We start from the raw sequence: 17,521 nt of genomic DNA on the forward strand, positions 1-17,521 counted from the left end.
AACCAGAAGCCCCTGTGATTGCCTTTACTGATGGACGGGGTTTTCTGTTGCGATGCAGACCGCAGGTGTATGCTGGTGCCAGGATTCAATCCAGTGTGCCTTTTTGATGGAGGTGCTAGCTGGTTTTTGGAACGGCGCAGGGGGGTGTGCAGGCAAGTAGTCGGTGGTGGCAGGACAGGAGAGCCTGCTGCACCCAGACAGGGCTTTGTACTTGGAATTACTATTTCAGAAACACCAACTTCTTAGAGTGCTTGCTATAGAAGCACCTTTTTTTTTCTTATTAGTAGGTTGAGTTGAAAAAAGAATATGAATCTCCATTAAATGTCAAATATTGCTATCATTTCTTCACCAGAAGTACCTCAGTCCAGGGCCCAGTTTAATACCGTGATTAACAAGAGCAGTTGGAGGAGGAACTTTAATTTTCCATTCTAGAAGCTTTTCAACAGTATCCCAACACTGGAATACAAGAATAAGTGAAAAATGTGTTCTGAGCAACCCCATTAAAATATCAGTTACCAGACCTAAAGTAAATGACACGAGAGGCATGGCTACAGAACAAAAAAGACTTTATTATGTTAGATCTTACTGCTGCCAGTGCACTTGGGCACTTGCTGTCATCTCTGTTCAGGTAACATTCAGTAAATAACAACTCCTGGTCTCTTGGGTCAGCAGGTATCAGTGCCACACTCAGTTACAGTATATTCGTGAACAGATTACAGAAGGTTTGGATATGCAAAACAGTTTAGAGAAAAAAAATAAAAACAAAAATAATAATAGAAATGTTGGTTCCTAAGATTGTGATTGGACATTTGCTGCTTTGTCTGTGTCCCACCCTTTCATTTCCTTTCCAACCCATTCCCCAATAGATAAATGAAAGACACAACCATTTTTCTCTGCTCTTTGTTTTCTAGTGAGGCAGTGAAATCTTCCTTTTAAAACAAAGTACTGGGCATTTTTAGTGTGAACCTCTCACCAAGAGGACAGGCTGCTCATATCCAGAGATTGGGAACAGCATCCTCGCTTTGCCACAGAAGCAGCCTCTCCAGTCTGAGCAATCCAAAATGATGTGACCTCTGCAATCCCCATTTTCTGGTTTTTCTACTCAGTCTCACTAGTTTACAGGAACTGGCCAGCAGTGGTTGAGCAGAAGTGGCTCTGTTTCAATAATCATCTTACTCTGAGGTTTTCTAGATGGAGCTGTCAGAAGACTTTTCTTTCACAGCCCAGTTGAGCAATAGGAGCAAGCACACGCACAGGTCCAGAGAAGGAACTGTTCCGTTCTTGTGTGCAGATAACCAGTGGTGTCCCAGGAAGATCTGGAGCCCCAGGAAGATCTGGAGTAGTTCCCATTCAGAATGATCAGTACCACATGCAATTTACCATGTACTTGAGAACAGGTACAGACTCTGAGTACTGCAGAAGGTACAAAACCTCACGGTACAGGATTCTGGTTTCTTTTGATGTCAACTGTGAATTAGATTTACTTTTTTTTCCTTCAGAGCTGGACAGAAGAGCATGGTCTCAGAGGGCATTGTAAATATTATGTTGAATGTAAGAGTTACCTTATTCTCAGTCTTCTGCCTTATAATATTTGGGGGCGAGAAAACCAACCAACCAACCAGATACGGCCTTGTTTGGCAGGAAACTTGTACTTTTCTTGCTCTGAGGGCTTGGCAGAATCTCTCCCCACCCAGCCACCCACTGCCCATCCTGAGGGATCCTGCCCACCTGATCCAGGCCACTCACTGTGCTCCAAAGAGGTCTAGGTGGTTTGTAGCTGAACACAGGGTAATCTTACATGTGCTGCATTACCTGTTTAAAGGCTAATTAACACAGTATGTAATTAATTTGTTGGCAGGCACATTACTGGTTTTTACAGTTTTGAACACTTGAGCCCTTTCTTGAGCTGGCTGGAGAGCTGCTTTTCTGTTCAGTTGCCCTGTTGAACAGCTCAGGCACTGAACTGCTGTCTGCGAGATTCCTGCACGACATGGATAGGATGTATAACACACTAATTCTGGAAGAATGTCCTAAGTCAGGATTATCTGTAGTGTGAAGCTCCTGCAACACAGAACATTTACCCGTATAAAAACACAGGAGGCAGAAATGACCCCAGTTTGGATTTCTCAAGCAGTAGTTCACAGGGAGCTGTATTTCACTACTAGAAATAGTACTTCAGTTCTTCTGTTTCAGCTCTTTAACTTGGCAGCGTTCTGGGGAGCTGACAGTATTCCTACAGACTGAGGGAAGCAGGGCCTGAGGACTTTTTTAAACTGCTATGTTTGTAACACAGAACTGTGGCAGTGTCATCTTTAAAAATTAAGACATGAATAAGACTGATGAAACTAGCCCAGGGTAATTAATCCTCGCAGGAAAATGTTTTCTTGTCTGTCCAATTAGGGCTGTAATGTGTGCAAGCAAAAAGCATGAGAAAAGGACTGAGTGTGAACTAAAGCTTAAGACCCAAGGACTCCAATGTTTTTATTGACATGACAACATCTCTGAAGAAAAATAAAGTTAATGCCATTTACAAGATGAAAAACTTCCAAGCTTCCACAGATTTTTCATAAACAAAAAACATTCATGAATCAGTGAACCACAGCAACCGTAAGGCCCTACCAGTTGTGCAGGCTGATTAAACTTGGAGCAGGAGGGCGCTTTGATTCAAGTCAGGTGGGTGAGGATGAACCGGGCTGTCAGATTCAGTGTTCTGCTCGCTTTGCAAGCTTAGGTATTTGGATGGACATTTAAATAGATGGTGGTGGCTTTACATTGAGCCAAACTTTCCGAAGTTGGGCAGTAAATGAGGACAGGAAATAGAAAACCTGAGCAATGCTGGATTTGTTACAAAATCAAGGGCATACTGAAAATATCTGAGAAGCATTTCCGACTGTTTGCAGACTGGCAGATAAGACAGTATCCCAAATTCAAGGCATGATTCTGGGCCTTTTAATGTTACCTGGCAAAACACCTCCATCGGTTCTAGCCAGCAGCAAAACGGGTCTGTGATTTCCAGGCTCTCCAGCTGCTCTGAGGCCAACGGGATCTTCCTCAGTGGTGGAGGCAGCAACAGCTGAAGAAACAGGCTGCGGCTTTTCCAGCAGATCGTGAAGTGTTGTTTCTGAAATGCTAAATTCCATCATGGACTCTTTCATCTCCACCACAGGTGCACAAAACCAGTAATGCTAATTCCAGCAATCCAGATCCTATTTCATATGCAGAAATTAACCCAAAGGCAAGTAATAAAAATGCATACATCATCCCATTCAATTATTCAGCAGTTTTGCAGACATACCGGAAAAAAACCTAGCTTTCAATATAAAAATTGTCTATGAAACAGTCTAACTTGAATTTTTCTCCATGGATCATAATTCCACATGTGCTGCTGGATCTGCAGAAGAAGAGAGAAAAATGAGCACTCCATTTCCAGCTGCCTCAATTAGCAGATTGGTTTGTAAATTAGTATAGAAACCCCCTGAGACTGGTTCTTTGCGAGGTTACCAGAGCCTGAAGAACAACTCGTACCTGTTGGGTACAGCTGCACTTGGGTTAAGGATTAAGATAAGGCCAAGCACATAAAATTGCAGAAATAGTGAGGGGTTTTAATAGAACTGGAGCAACTGTGCAATAGAGGTCCCTGTTCTCTACATTTCAGACTCGGGTTAAGTTACCCCTGCCTCACTCAGCAAGGCCTTTCTCCCTCATTGCAACACAGATAATTTCACAGATCCTCAGTGCGAGCCTTTGCCTGGTGCAAGCTTACAGTGAATGAGGATGCAACTTAACCCGAGGCCAAACAGCAGGGTTCCCAGAAGCAGGGAAACAGGAGGATTTTACCGTGTGTGTGTGGTCCTGGCATCTCAGCTGGCGTTCCCGTTTCTTTTTCTTTCTGGAAAAGACTGTGGAGCAGTTTGATTTCTTGGTCATAGTCCTGCCATTCTGGAACAATACGCATCGCTGCTTGCAACTTGGGCTCTTTGGTCATTGGGTTGTTACACTGCAAGCAAAATACATGAACTACTCAGACATTTGGTGCATAAAAAAGGCTTATTTACTAACTAAAGGTATGCTTCCCTCTGGTGGAATTAAGTGTGGTGCGGGTGAATACCACATGCCTGTGTTTTCAGTAGACTACGCTGTAAAGTCTGTTTCCAAATTCATAACACCACCACTGCTCCAGGTAAAAAAAGTGTATATAGAAGCTAAAGGAAAAAAACTGAAGTGCTGAAACCATGTAAGTAGCAATACAGGATAATGTGCCTAGATGTGAGGTAGGGAAGTGCTTCTGACACTGGTCACTGTGTTTTATTGTGGCATGAGAATGAGGATCTGCACTTACCAGATCAATGGTTTTTGCTCTCTTCTTTGAGGAATCGTCACACCACGTTTCACACCACAGCCACTCCTGTGGGAGTGACTTAATTGGTACCTGGTGGATCATGTTGTTCGGCAAATCCTGTTGTGAAGAATCACGAGTTAGTAGCAGTTTTTACAGGGTGCAGGGTGGGAAGAACAACCCCTCTCAGAGTATTGAGAAGTTTTACCTTCTATAAAGAGGCCTTTTTCTAGTGCAAACAAAAAGTGATGAATCTTTCATTCTGTTCCAAAGTCCTTTGGAAAAAGCCCTGCATACTACAGCTGTTCATCTTACTTTGTTGAAAATCAGTTATTTAGCAAAGAGTATTAAAGCACCCATATGGATCCAGTATCAAACCTGCACCAGACCAGTTTGGAAGCCTATTCTAAATTGGCTGGAACCGTTGTGTTACTTCCATCCAAGCCTTATTCCATGTTATTAACTCAGTGCACAGTAAAGCAGCTAGAGATGGATAGCTCAAGAACCAAGTGCTCAGTTGTGTTATGTATTTGTCTTGGAGCATACTGGACAATTTGATAGTCTGGAGGCATTTAAGGGGAAGGTGGTGTTCCCACCCACCAGCTACATTTGATGTTAGCAATACGTGCCTCATTTGAAGGCAGGGCATAGCAGAACAGCCACTGGCATCTGGCTGTGATTGAAGTCGGGCCAGGACAGGAGAGGTCCCAACCTGCCATCGTTCCCCAGTAAAACAAAACAAACCAAGCAAAAATGAAGACACACCTGATCGAGGTTGGACAGGCTGTTAGGATCCTGACTGAGACCCTGATACTGGCCTCTGAGGCGATCTCCAGCTGCTATCTTTCTGAACTTCTTCAGATCCACAACGTACAGTGCACTACGTGGAGACGATGCAGTTAGTAATGATACCTGACTGATGGGTGACTTACTGCAGCCCCAGGAGACCCCGAGATACAAAACGCTCAAACACATCTCTTGGTGGCAGTACAGCAGATCTAATACAAGGCAGGAAAGCAGCTCTAACAACGTCATGGCACATACAAAAGAAGTTTTCAACAAATCTATCTTAGCTTTGCTGTCATGCAGTCCCTTCTTCCAACATTTGTTATTAACAAATGAAGATGTCTGGTTAGTTAACACTTCAGTTCTTCATCTGTAAAAGCTGTAGCATACAGAAAGTAACTTCAGTGGCCCTAGTGCTTCAAATGGGCCATAGGCAATGGGACCTTAAAGAGGCAGAAAGTGGTTCACTGCAGCGCTCACCCCTCAGCTGGTTTTCTGCTAGTTCTAAGTAGTAGAAAAAGCTTTCCCCCTCTGTTTTGAAAAAAACCTTGAATTCTTCAGTACCTGATGTGGTATTTTCTTCCAGCTAAATGACTTGCCCAGTATCCTGATTTCCAGAATCTGTAGCCATCCATTTCTCTTCTGCTGTCACAGAATGGAGTATATCCATAAGGAGCACCATCTAGATTGAAATCTCTTAATTCCTTTAGATCTGTACGCACGATCTGAAGAGAAAGGACATTTTATTGTTATTTGTAGAAGCTTGCCATGGGTTATTTTGAAATGCTGGTCAGGATTTAATTCAAACTGAGCAAACAGTTGGAGGAACTCTGCAGTCTTTTGCATTATGTATAGATAGTACAAAAACACAGCACAAAAGGTGGTATCTCCCCTACCCTTAGAGTTGGAGCAACTAAAATAGAACTTAAATAATCTGATGGGGGTTGGTTTGACAGCTGAAGGGCCAAACTGTTACTTAATAAGCAGCAAGAATTCTCACTGAACTCTGCTGTGATCCTTTGTACTCTTTCCTCTTCAAAGTTTGCAGACCCTTCAGGGATGAAGGCTTTTTAATGTCTTTGGACACAGATGTTGTGACAGTAATACTGGTCTAAAAATGCATTAATATCTCTTTAATAAACAGAGGAAAACTGTCTAAAATGAGACCAGCATAGCTGGAAATTTATCCTAGGTGGTACTTTAGCTGAAGTTATAATGGGATCATACTGTATATGTAACACATAAGGCCTGTTAGTCTTTCGTGTTGATAATCTGTACTTCTCAGTTTCACGTATGGTTTTGCGGGACTATTTTTGGCAGTTCTGACTGCCTGTGTATCCCGTACTTTGAAAGCGTTCAGGCTGTGAGCACATACAGAGCCTTGCAGCCCCCGTTTGCCCTGCAGCAGGACGTAGCTTCACGCACGAGGGATTTGCCTTCTCGCTCCCCTGAAAGCCACTCGGATCTGGCCAAGTGAAAAGCAGAGGCTGGGAGGGGAGGGTGTATGGTGACTTAGGAAAATACCATGTGTGGTAAGTGATCTGCCGACTGGGAGAACAGACGGGACTGGAAAAATGGTTGGTGACTTAGGAAAATACCACGTGTGGTAAGTGATCTGCAGACTGGGAGAACAGACGGGACTGGAAAAATGGAAGGGTGAAACAAATCTATTTGGCAAACTAGCTGGGATCACAGTGAGTGAACGAGGAGCCAGACAAAAGGGAAAGACAGGCCAACAAAACCAGTCTTTGTGGGAACAGGCAGAGAAACCAGCACTCACTCATGGCTAGAGTTACAGAATCAACCTCCAGTCATGCCTGTGAAGGGCTCAAACTTGCAACCTTTCCAGAGATACAGAAACTGTACTCTAGAACATACTATTCTTGGAGAAAGGAGCAAAAAATAGAAAGAAAAGAGGAAAAGATCAGGTAGTGACAACCTCTGTGTTACCTGATCAGCATCCACAAACAGGATTTTATCAACAGCTAACGGGAAGAGCACATCTAGAAAGAGGATCTTGTAACCCCAGATGATGCGCTGCTTCTCTGTTTGCTGATGAAGCCAGCGTGGCCACTTGTACTGGACAAGCTCATACTGGAAGTTGTACTTCTCTGCCATGTAGGGGATGAACTCCTGCAGAGAGAGGAGCAAAAAGGGAGCTTATCTCAGGTCTTTGTTCCTCTGCAGGAGAAACAAAAGTGCATTAAGAGAGAGACTCAACTCGTATAATGAAGCTTAGAACATTCGAAAAGGAATATGAATTTCCACAAAGAGTAACTGCAGTTTCTTTGTTACTTCAAACAGATAACCCCAAACTTAACAATCAGTACAAATTGTAAAGCCAACTGTTGTAAGAAAACTAAATATTTTGGCATTTTCCCCCACGCAATTACTTAATGAGCCATTTTATAGTGATCCACAGATCAGTTTAAAAGAATGCGTAACTCAAACTGTAAAATTTCACAGATGGGGAGAATTATTATTTCGGGCTGCACAAAGCAACGTAAATGGGGAGAATAAAATGACAGAAAATGGGAGAAATTTTCCTGGAACAACTTGGCCATTGTCAGATCAGTTGATGCTCTCATCTGTGAGGCTTCCTGTGGCACTGGGAGAGCACTGGTTTAGCCCAGGGGTGCTGGTACAGCACAGCCGTTGGGAATGGAGCAGGGGAGCACATCTTGCACCAGCCCAAGAGGGGGGGTGGCAGCAGCAGTCCCAGCACAGCCTGTGGCTGCAGTGACAGAGACACTGCCCAGTATTCCCCTTGAGCTCATGCTGAACAGGTACGATTCTCTGAGAAATGCTGCTTCCTAATATCAAATGCTAAAAGTTGCAAATTCCTGAAAGTTTTGACACTCGTTTATCTCTGGGTTCTGATTTGAATCCCGCTGTTGGTTTTATGATGTATCACATAAAATCGGGAAGTATTTCCAGGTGTACTCATCTAGGGCCTGTCACTCTGTGCACCACTCATGTACTCTAGGCAGTCTGAACCACGGTTTAATGGCTCCTCTTGAGACACTCTGCATAAACTACTCATAGGCCTTGCTTCTCTGGCAGTTTTTAATCCTGTCATCTTTCAACCCTGGCATATTACATGTAACTTTACAGCCCTGAATTTAGTCTTAAAATCTACTCCTTTATCATGTGAGTCACAAAAAAAGTCCAGATTCTTTCAAGTACAACTTTTCTAACGTGCTGTTCTCTTACATATTTCCCTTCGGCCTGAGTCCATTGTCATCCTGTCTGTTATTTCTCAAAGGTTTCTAAGCAGAACCACAAGCTTATACCAACTTGATGCTTTGTCAAAACAGAATGTGTACAAACAGATAACTCTGTGTATGTTTACACAATAGTACCATGCACAGCTTGTAACATTTTTTTGGGAAACTCTTCCCCACCATAGAATAAATTTCTAATTAGTAACAAACCTTGAATGTAGGTGATAAGTAGTTCTTCAGAAACCAGAACTTTAAAGGAGTCTTAGTGTGTTTCAGCACAGACAACATCATGATGCTGCCAAAGGAAAAAGAAAATAAAGCATTTACTGTAACTGCCACCCACTAGAGATCAGCTGTGGAACGGATTTCAAGTTGCTGTTTGACATTATTAGCCTAGCTGCAGTTATGTGTCAGGTAACTGATCTTCATACATGAGTTAAAAATGGGAAGCTTCAGCCATTGCAAATTGCTTCATTTTAGCTACTTATTACTAACCCTGCAAAAAATCCGGGTACTTTATCAAAGAACATACAACCTGTTGGCTTTCAGTCCTCTGAGAACTGAAGTTCAGGTTCTTTTCCAAAGCAACTGTAACTTCTTAACAATAGACTGGTATTTGGTTATGCTGTAGTGAGAAAATGCAAGGACAGTATCATACCATCTGTTAAACTAAGTCTATTTTGAATGTATGCAAGTTACGCAGAAAGAAGTTCCTATAATACAGCATATGCAAAATCTAGAGGACTTCTGAGCTGTTGAAAAAATGGGGGTTTTATATTCTTGCAAATTCTAACCTTTGTCCTTGTAGAAAGCAGGGCATCTTTACCATTTTAGAGCCCTAGATTATAAATGCTGAACTAACCGTAGGAATCTTTCATACAGGTGTCCTGAAGCCACAGAGAATATATTTAGTACGTCGTCTTTATCCTGTTTCACATCTTCATTCTTTTGTCCTCCCGTGAATCCCCTGGAAGGACAAATGTGTTTATGTAAGGGACAAGACAGCAAGGCCCAGTTATCTACTACACCACCACTGGTGTGACGTAGTACAGCTGGGGGGGTTGGTGTCGTCCCCCCGTGCTGGTCAGGGTATCCTCCACAGGGCAGGGTGCTGCAGGCACAGACAGGGAACACCCCACAGCTTAGGTATCTGAGCACCCATCCAGTGGCAAGGTTGTTGGCTGAGGTGCAGCTCCATGTTTTCAGGTGCCCAAGTGACTTTGGGGGCAAGGGAAGGTAAGCAGGTGCAAAGCAGTAGCTCAGTTCTCTAGAAACACAGGGGTCCTATGAAAGACAGCCCGAAATTCAAACACTCTTCATAGATGGCTATGCAATATCACAGACCTAACTATCATCAAACAGTTTCCAGTTTCAAGAGACTTGCAGGTTATTGTTGAATTAGTTTTACCATTTGAGAGATTCCCAAAATCCAGATTCATTCTCACTGGTACCATCACTCAGTAGATCTTCATTCATCATGTCTATTTTCTTCTGAACCTGTGAAGCATAACATTGCCTTAGTGAGTGCAACCACACCTTGGGCAAACAGCCATGGTGTTAGTTTGACACTGGCTGGCTTTGTATCCCTTTGAATTATGTCCTGGGAGCTGAGAGGTAACCCAGGCTGCCTGGAGAAACAGCTCAGTAGTGAACCGGCAGTTTCAGAGCAGATTCCCAAGGCATGTTAGTCTAGATAGTTGAAATGCTTTGCTAAGAGGTGTTTAGTGACCATCCTTGATGATGGAGACTGGCAAAGAAAAACCCTCAAAGACACTAACCAACTGCCCCTTCCAAAAAAACCCAACAAAACTCCACCGCTTTCTGTTTCTAAGAGGTGTTATTGGCCACTGAGACTCCAAAGACACACACAGACAAGGCAGTGAATGAGGAGAACATCCCAGAATTACTCTAGCACAAGCAAATCCTGTGAAGAAGAGTGAACTGGATCTGTTATAACCATCACTTATCTATTGGTAGTCCTCCCTGCACTTTTCAGCTATGTCGTTATGTGATGGGCAGCCCTAAAAGACAGTAGATAACTGATTTACCTTTTTTTTCCTAAATGTATTCTCAGCTATTCTATATCAGACTGATAGAAAAATGTATTGCCAGATGAGTAAAATGTATCTGTAACAGATAAAATACTGTCTCAACTGAGACTGAATGTTACTGCTAGACATACACAGGACAGACAAAACTTTTGCTGAAGTCAGAGCATAGCTGAGTCAGCAAATGTGAGCATAACTGTTTCTCATGGGCACACAAAAGGAACCACAGTTATGTGCCATTGTCTCCTGTGTCAAAAAACCCCCAAAACCAAGTCTGCAGGTAACTCTGCATTATAGATACTGAGATGTGAACTCTGTGCAAACTGCCTCCAATATCTGCTTGTAGGAAGGGAACACCAGGGATTAATCAAAGCTGCTTCTCCATTATTGGTCAAACAGGTTTTTAAGAGGAACTCTAGATTTAAACTCACCTTCACTTTAATAATTTTGCTCTTGAAGTTGTTGAGAACAACAATAACTTCGCTGGCTTCAGGTGGAGAGTCTGTGCCGTCATGGCTGAAAACACAGTGAAATACTGACCTTTACTACGAAGCAGAAACACCTTATTTATTCCCTCTGCATGTTTTTCAATGTGGTATTAAGCCTTAGTGCTGTAAAACACATTTGAGATGTGCAGCAGAGTAACAGATACGTGTATTTGAACACACAGTTACTGGGTTTTTTAAATGAGTTAATTTATTTCATTTCACATAACTTACGTTCAATATGAAATGTAACTTGCTGTTCAGTTCACTACACTTTGGCAAGGGAACCGTTAGATTGACACACTGCAATGCCTACCCAGTTCAAAAGTTTCAGAAGAAAAAGATTGAGGTATTTCTTGTACTGTCCTACCTGTAGATTCTGTAGATGTCCTCAGATCTGCCCTTTCTCAGTCTTAGAGTCCATGCACCAGGATTGGCTTTTAACTGGAAGTAACCCTGTGAAGGGAAAAGAATGTTTGTCCATTTCCAGAAAATGCAAAGGTAGGAAAGCAAGTTTTTAAGTATGTCCTGTAGTTTGCATGTTTTGTATCTGAAAATAGTTATTTGTCATCAACTTAAGGCCTTAAAACCCAGAGAACAGGAGAGAAAACCCAGGAATTAAATTCAAAATCATTCTTTATTTCTGTAAGAGACAGGATCATGAAAAGGGGTAGCATTACTTGTTAAGAGGAGAGAAAGTCTTCAGGGTGTCACGATGGGGACAGTGCAATGCCAGAGTTCTCTCTGCCAAAGCTTGCCTGCATGGGGGAGTGAGTGCATTCCAAAACACGAGTTGGTGAATACACAGCAGTGCACAAGAGGTCTGCCTACAGAACAAGATCTAAATGGACGTGGAAGCTCCGCAGACTGTCTGCCATCTACAGCAGCAAACAGTATTTTATATACTACAAGACAGCTCTTCTGCAGAACTTAAAAACAACATACTTTGGTTTAACTAATTAGAAAAGAGACACCTCCCTAACATACACACACATACAGTGTGGTCACACAAAATAAGGGTTATCTTCCTTACTACAATAAGAAATATTACATCACTACAGGACATACTTTGGCTAAGAAAAGCTGTAGAGAAATAGAAATCATGTGTAAGAATTTTAAACTATTTAGCATCAGTGAACATTTTTCCTTGTTTTTTCTTTAATACATTTAAAGGTTGTTTTTTTAAAACCAAACCCAAACCAACCACAAAAGGCATTTTACTCCAGTTTTTCACTAACATTGCATATCAAGAAATATTCCAGTGGCTAACTTCCCTTGCCATCATTTCAGCCATTCCCTCTCTCATTGCTCAGTGCGAACACTGACAACAGACTGATCTCTTATCAAGGCAGCTGCATAAGGGATCAATCACAAACTTGGATTTCCATCACCATTTCTGAACTAAATTAAGCAATTCCCATTCTTCCACACTTCCTGTATTTTCTAGAAGCTCAACTGTTGTTGCTGTCCCTATTTGTTCCCTAGGTCTCCTGGAGAAATGGGTCCCAAAGCCAGATGTGGCCACATGAGGCTTAGAGGGCCAGAGGGACTGGTCTAAGGAGCACCCTTCCTAAAAAGCCAGGACTGTGACCTGCCCTGGAAAGAGGCTGCTGAAGGGTATCAACATCATTTTCAGATATTGCAGAACACCCTTCTCAGCAAGCTGAAGGGAAAGGAGTACATCTTGAAAAGGTAAGAGACAAATAAGTACACTGCAAGGTTTTAGACATCAGTGTTGAGAATTACATGGTTCTGTGGAGTGTAAGTAACACCACGTATCCATAACCCACATGCTAGAAAAATACTCGGTGGTTTCTGCGAGTTACTGTGCTGACTGGAGGAGCAGTTACTTGCTGGCAGTTTCAGCCCAACACTTACCAAGTTGGCCATAACGATGGTATCGACGATGACAGGACTGGTTGACGTTCCCAGTGTAAACTGGAGGCCCCGAGGGGGCTGTCCAGTAGTAATGTCATAGCAGTGTCCTTCCAGAAGCAGGTACTCCAGTTCATACTCTGCAGCTACGACGTTATCCACCTGTAGGGAGAAGGTACTGCTGAATTCAGGGCAAATTTCTGGTGATCCACTTACTCTCTAACACAGCCATAGGAAGTAAATACCAGTTACTTTATTTTACCAGAGTAATTTATTATGTATCTAGAAAGCCTCAAAGAGCTCAGCTCCTTCGAGTGATGAACTTCAAACACATTATTAAGAGTGTCCCTGACACAGAGGAGACCAACAACGTACTGTTCAGTGAGAAAGTCAGCGTGTTTGTAGTGACCAGGAGGTTGTACAGACCCTTGCTTTCCAAAAGGCCCATCTGTAAGGGGTCTGATGGTCTAATGACCACCTCATTGAACCTCTGCTATTTAACACTGCACACCCTGAAGTCCAGAATTTTCTCCTTTGCATCACACATGCATTTTCTAAGTTTTAATCTGTGTGTTTTTAGTGCACATCATAACATGTTAGTGTAGTGGATTTTGTAACCACCTACCAGGCCGCTACTTCTAGATCTTCTGAAAACCATTAAAGTTAACTGCTAACAGCAAGGGGTTAATAATTAGGACTGAATTATACATCCCATTAAAAAATAATAAGAATCATCCACTTGTACATACAGATATTCTTCTTTTGTTTTTCATGTGCTTCGACTAAATGCAAGCCCCTTGGATTTTTCTGCCCTCTATTTTAACTGTATGCATGTGGGGCAGCACTGCCTCAGTCAGTATTCTAAAAAGAGGTTTAAAAAAATAATCTTCATTTGTGACAGTAGCTGTAAGAAGCTCTAATCTGAAAGACTTTTCAAGTAATAAATGGAAAAAGTCCTTTAATGACCCACAAAGGGTTTCTTTGTTTCTAACTCAGGGCACTCTAGGATCTACTTCAGGACTGTAGTATTTTTCAACCTGTGGTTCAGGCACCCATGAGCAATGGAGAACAGCAGTCTCACTGTCAGTGAGCTTATGGTCACCTGCATCCATCCTAGAAAACATTTAGGAGTCTGAAAATATGTTCATATCAACAGTTGTATGTTACTTAGCATTTTAAAATCCTCTGTTTCTTTCCCATTACTAAAATAAGCCATGGGAAAACACTGCCATTTAAATGCAGTAGTAGGAACACACTGATCTCTCTTACCTCCTCGAGGTAGATATTGTCGAGGTCGTACGGGGTTCTGACAGATTCCACCATCCAGCTCTCGGGAGTATTTAGGTTCAAAGTGAACAGTGGAGACTGGGGCATATCCAAAAACTTGGCAATTGGTCCTGAAGCAAAGTTGTTATCTGCTGTGAAAGAAATCTCTGGCTCCAGAACATACCGATAAAAGCTGAAATTTCAGAAAGACAATGTTAGAATATATTTCTGCAAACTGCAAATATTTCCCTTTCATTGCACTTGCTGACAGGATCGGCTCTCCCAGACCTCCAGTGTCTCTAAGGAGCCTGGTAAAAAATTTTTATTCCTTCATGCATTGAGGAGGCTTTGTCCAAAGCAACCCAGGTTGTGTTGACCTTAGAACAGGTCAGGATTCTCACCCTGAAGGACCAACTAGAATGAGCAAGACTCAGCTATTGAGTAAATGATTTAACTTCCATAAATAAAAATGCACCCAACGTGTACTCCAGCAGAATGACCTCATGCTGTGCACAAATCCCCAGGTCCTCTGTGGGAAATCATGCTATGATACAAGCAAGGGCAAAGCAGTTACTGAGCCTTCCTGTGGGACGTTTGACCATGTACATTCCGACAGGTTTTCTTTCTCTCCCTCTTTTTAACCCTGGGGGGCACTGCTTACCTTTTCAATGGCATGTCAGAAAGTTTGGACTGGCAGTTCATAAACACTCGTAGGTTCATATTTATCAATTGGTTCAAAACCTAAAGAAATGAGAAAAAGACGTCCCTTAAAATGCCAACTAGGAAAGCTGAACCCTTTTTACAGACAGGACCTGCTCCTTCTCAATCCTCCTTTCTCATTATTTGCTCTCCTACACCCACCTTTTAGTCGGTGGTTTTAAGAACAGTTACCTGCTCCCACACATTGCAGGCTTTCTTCTGGATGCAGAGACTTTCTTCCTCAAAAAGTCATTGCAAACCAAACTGTTACAATGGTGAACCTACAAGCCACCTAGATGATATCTACGCATGATCTTGTTAGTGTAATCAGTTTTTCCACTAACAGATGTACTGTGCAACTCGGATGCACTATTGGAAGGCCATTGGTCGCTCCCCAGTCAAGGGGGAAGACAAACACTCCAAAATTACAGAACCAAGACGACTTTTGGAAACTGCCATGAAATGCATTACGACACTGCATACGTACCAAGAGCAAGGGAGCGAGTCTCTGAGCATCTCTGGTCACAGGATCAACAACAGCCACCACGTCAAAGTATGTCTCCCCTTCTCTTGGTCTCAGTTTAACTGCACTAAACAAAAGAAAAGACAATTTTAAAGTATCAAATGTATTGGTAAACACAGAAAAAAGCACTCTTCATCTCATTCTGAAGTCAAATCACTTCCTGAATGCTATGCACCTTCTGAAACTAGATAGAGGAAAAAACCACATATATACGTGTATGTGTACAGAGACAGGTAGATACAGTTAAATTCAGGAATCTCACTGTGCCCTGAAAACTGTTGGGGACCTCCCTGTTGCTACTTGGTTGGGGTTTTTTTTCCCTAAGTTAAATGCAACTTAAAATGATAGGAATGTTAAAAGACAAGAAAAAACACATTGCTCGGCAAATGCCAGTGATCCTATACCTGTATCGTTCTTCAAAAAAATTATATTCAATCCTTGCCTCTCCTTTTGGTTGAGCAGAAAGAAGAGCATCCACTTTCATTACCAACTCACTTGCGCTGAAAGGGAAAACAGAAAAACCAGAAGTTCACAGACACTCAGAAAACATGTGCGTTTCTCACGTTTCTGCCAGTTAGCAGCAAACCAGAAGACTGAATTCGGCTACACAAACCAAGACTTCACTACCTCTGAACAAGCTCTGAAGAACTGAATCTATTTACAGGTTAATCTGCCATTAATTCCAGCAGGTTGTAGCCTTATTACTGATGGTACCAATGGTTTAACTCTGTAACAGATACGAAGAGCTGGTTCTTCAGGGGTCAGCCGTGCTGCAGGCACTGCATTCCTGAACTTCACCAACCTCTCAGACCTGTGAGCAATTCAAATCAAACCCTTGTTTCTCAGCCGTCTTCCCATTTAACACCACAGCTCTCAGAACTAGGAAGCAATCCTGTATGTGGAGAAACTCCTGAGAGAGGGGTCCTGTCATTAAAAGAGAATTACTTCTGATGACTTCTTCCTTTATTACTCCTATAAACTTTCAGTCTAGTATTTTAAGAATATATTTCATCTTGAAAATGTAAACTTCTGGAAAGTTCAGTGAAAATTGATCTGTACATCACAGCTTTGCCAAGAAGCAATACTGTAACTTACTGTCAGCTTTTCTTGAGTTAAGTCTGATAGATTTACAGGGACAGCTGTTTAAATTGTTCACATCAAAACCACAAGCCTAGTGAGGGCTGTCGAGCTCTACACTGTCTTCCGATGCAGCAGATAATTTCAGAACCTTTTGGAAAACTTTGGCAGCATTCAAACAGAACAAAACTGCTCTGTCCAAAACCACCTACTCAGAGCACGCTTGATAAAGCTTTCTTCATGCTGCAAAAAGTCACATTATCAAGAGTACCACCACTTTCTGTAGGCCTCTTCACGTTTACTTACAGATCTTCCTCAAATCCCAGCTGCTGAATCTGAGATTTGATTTTCTGTCCCGATGTCTTTAGTATGATGTTCTCAAGGAGATGGAAATCGTCCTGATTGAACAGCTCACCATCCTCTAATGGGCCAATAATCTACAAAGAAACCAGAACCAGCATTATTAGGTGAGGCTACGCTGAAACAAAATTCAGAGATGTGTTAAAGAAATACTCCAGCCCAGTCTGTGCGGGATCAACTGTTTAGGCTAACATTAATGCAAACGGCAGCAGTGTAACAGCTATTTGAAGCCAAGAGTCCCAGACTAAGGCAGAAAATAAATGCTTAAAATTGTCACTGAGTGCATGGTTTGCAAAAATTGGGAGTATTAAGTGACACACGCAATGCTACGTCCTGAAGGGGCAATAGAGCACCAGGCCAAGTCCAGTATACAGAAACTCCAGCACATCTCACTCCTCAAGCCTTCAGAAGCCTAAAAGCTACCTAGACAATTCTTGCTATTTTGGTAAAGAGAGAAACAATATTGCAACTCATTGCTTGGCATTTTTAACCCATTACAGTAGCCACTGGAACTTGCCCTTTTTTTTACTAACTAGCAAGCAGATACCAAAACACGAATGAATGCTGTGCACACTGGGTTTCATTACTTGCAGTGAAATACTATCGTAACATCATCTGCCTCATCTGAGTGGCAATTAAAGAAGAGCTGGTGGAAGAGACCCTGATGTGGACTCTCTCTTACTGTCTGCTCACCCTTCCATTGCTGATCACAGCCCTCTGTCCCTTCTTCAGCTTCAGAACATCTCTGCAATACATGGCATGGGACAGAATAAAATCCACCTTGGGAGATTGGAAGGCTTCCTTGAAAATATTGATATCCATACCCTGAAAGAGAAGAATAC

The 17,521-nt window shown here is 42.3% G+C and overlaps 1 protein-coding gene across 1 annotated transcript in view; it reads right to left on the reverse strand.

Moving 5' to 3' along the window:
• Positions 1 to 2,978: 2,978 nt before the first annotated feature.
• Positions 2,979 to 17,521, reverse strand: part of UGGT1 (UDP-glucose glycoprotein glucosyltransferase 1) — a 38,062-nt gene continuing 23,519 nt past the window's right edge. The window contains exons 23-40 of the mRNA XM_010185438.1: positions 17,373 to 17,504; positions 16,626 to 16,756; positions 15,647 to 15,742; positions 15,207 to 15,309; positions 14,682 to 14,761; positions 14,024 to 14,213; positions 12,758 to 12,916; positions 11,250 to 11,335; positions 10,826 to 10,910; positions 9,755 to 9,843; positions 9,209 to 9,313; positions 8,557 to 8,641; positions 7,073 to 7,255; positions 5,687 to 5,847; positions 5,102 to 5,216; positions 4,340 to 4,456; positions 3,838 to 3,997; positions 2,979 to 3,391 (exon numbers count right to left, since the gene is read on the reverse strand). Coding sequence (XP_010183740.1) covers positions 3,366 to 3,391; positions 3,838 to 3,997; positions 4,340 to 4,456; positions 5,102 to 5,216; positions 5,687 to 5,847; positions 7,073 to 7,255; positions 8,557 to 8,641; positions 9,209 to 9,313; positions 9,755 to 9,843; positions 10,826 to 10,910; positions 11,250 to 11,335; positions 12,758 to 12,916; positions 14,024 to 14,213; positions 14,682 to 14,761; positions 15,207 to 15,309; positions 15,647 to 15,742; positions 16,626 to 16,756; positions 17,373 to 17,504 — 2,103 coding nt within the window. The 3' untranslated portion in view covers positions 2,979 to 3,365. The remainder of the gene's footprint in view (positions 3,392 to 3,837; positions 3,998 to 4,339; positions 4,457 to 5,101; positions 5,217 to 5,686; positions 5,848 to 7,072; positions 7,256 to 8,556; positions 8,642 to 9,208; positions 9,314 to 9,754; positions 9,844 to 10,825; positions 10,911 to 11,249; positions 11,336 to 12,757; positions 12,917 to 14,023; positions 14,214 to 14,681; positions 14,762 to 15,206; positions 15,310 to 15,646; positions 15,743 to 16,625; positions 16,757 to 17,372; positions 17,505 to 17,521) is intronic.

This window comes from Mesitornis unicolor, unplaced genomic scaffold (genome assembly GCF_000695765.1).
Source record: "Mesitornis unicolor isolate BGI_N332 unplaced genomic scaffold, ASM69576v1 scaffold3505, whole genome shotgun sequence".
NCBI classification, from domain to species: Eukaryota; Metazoa; Chordata; class Aves; order Mesitornithiformes; family Mesitornithidae; genus Mesitornis; species Mesitornis unicolor.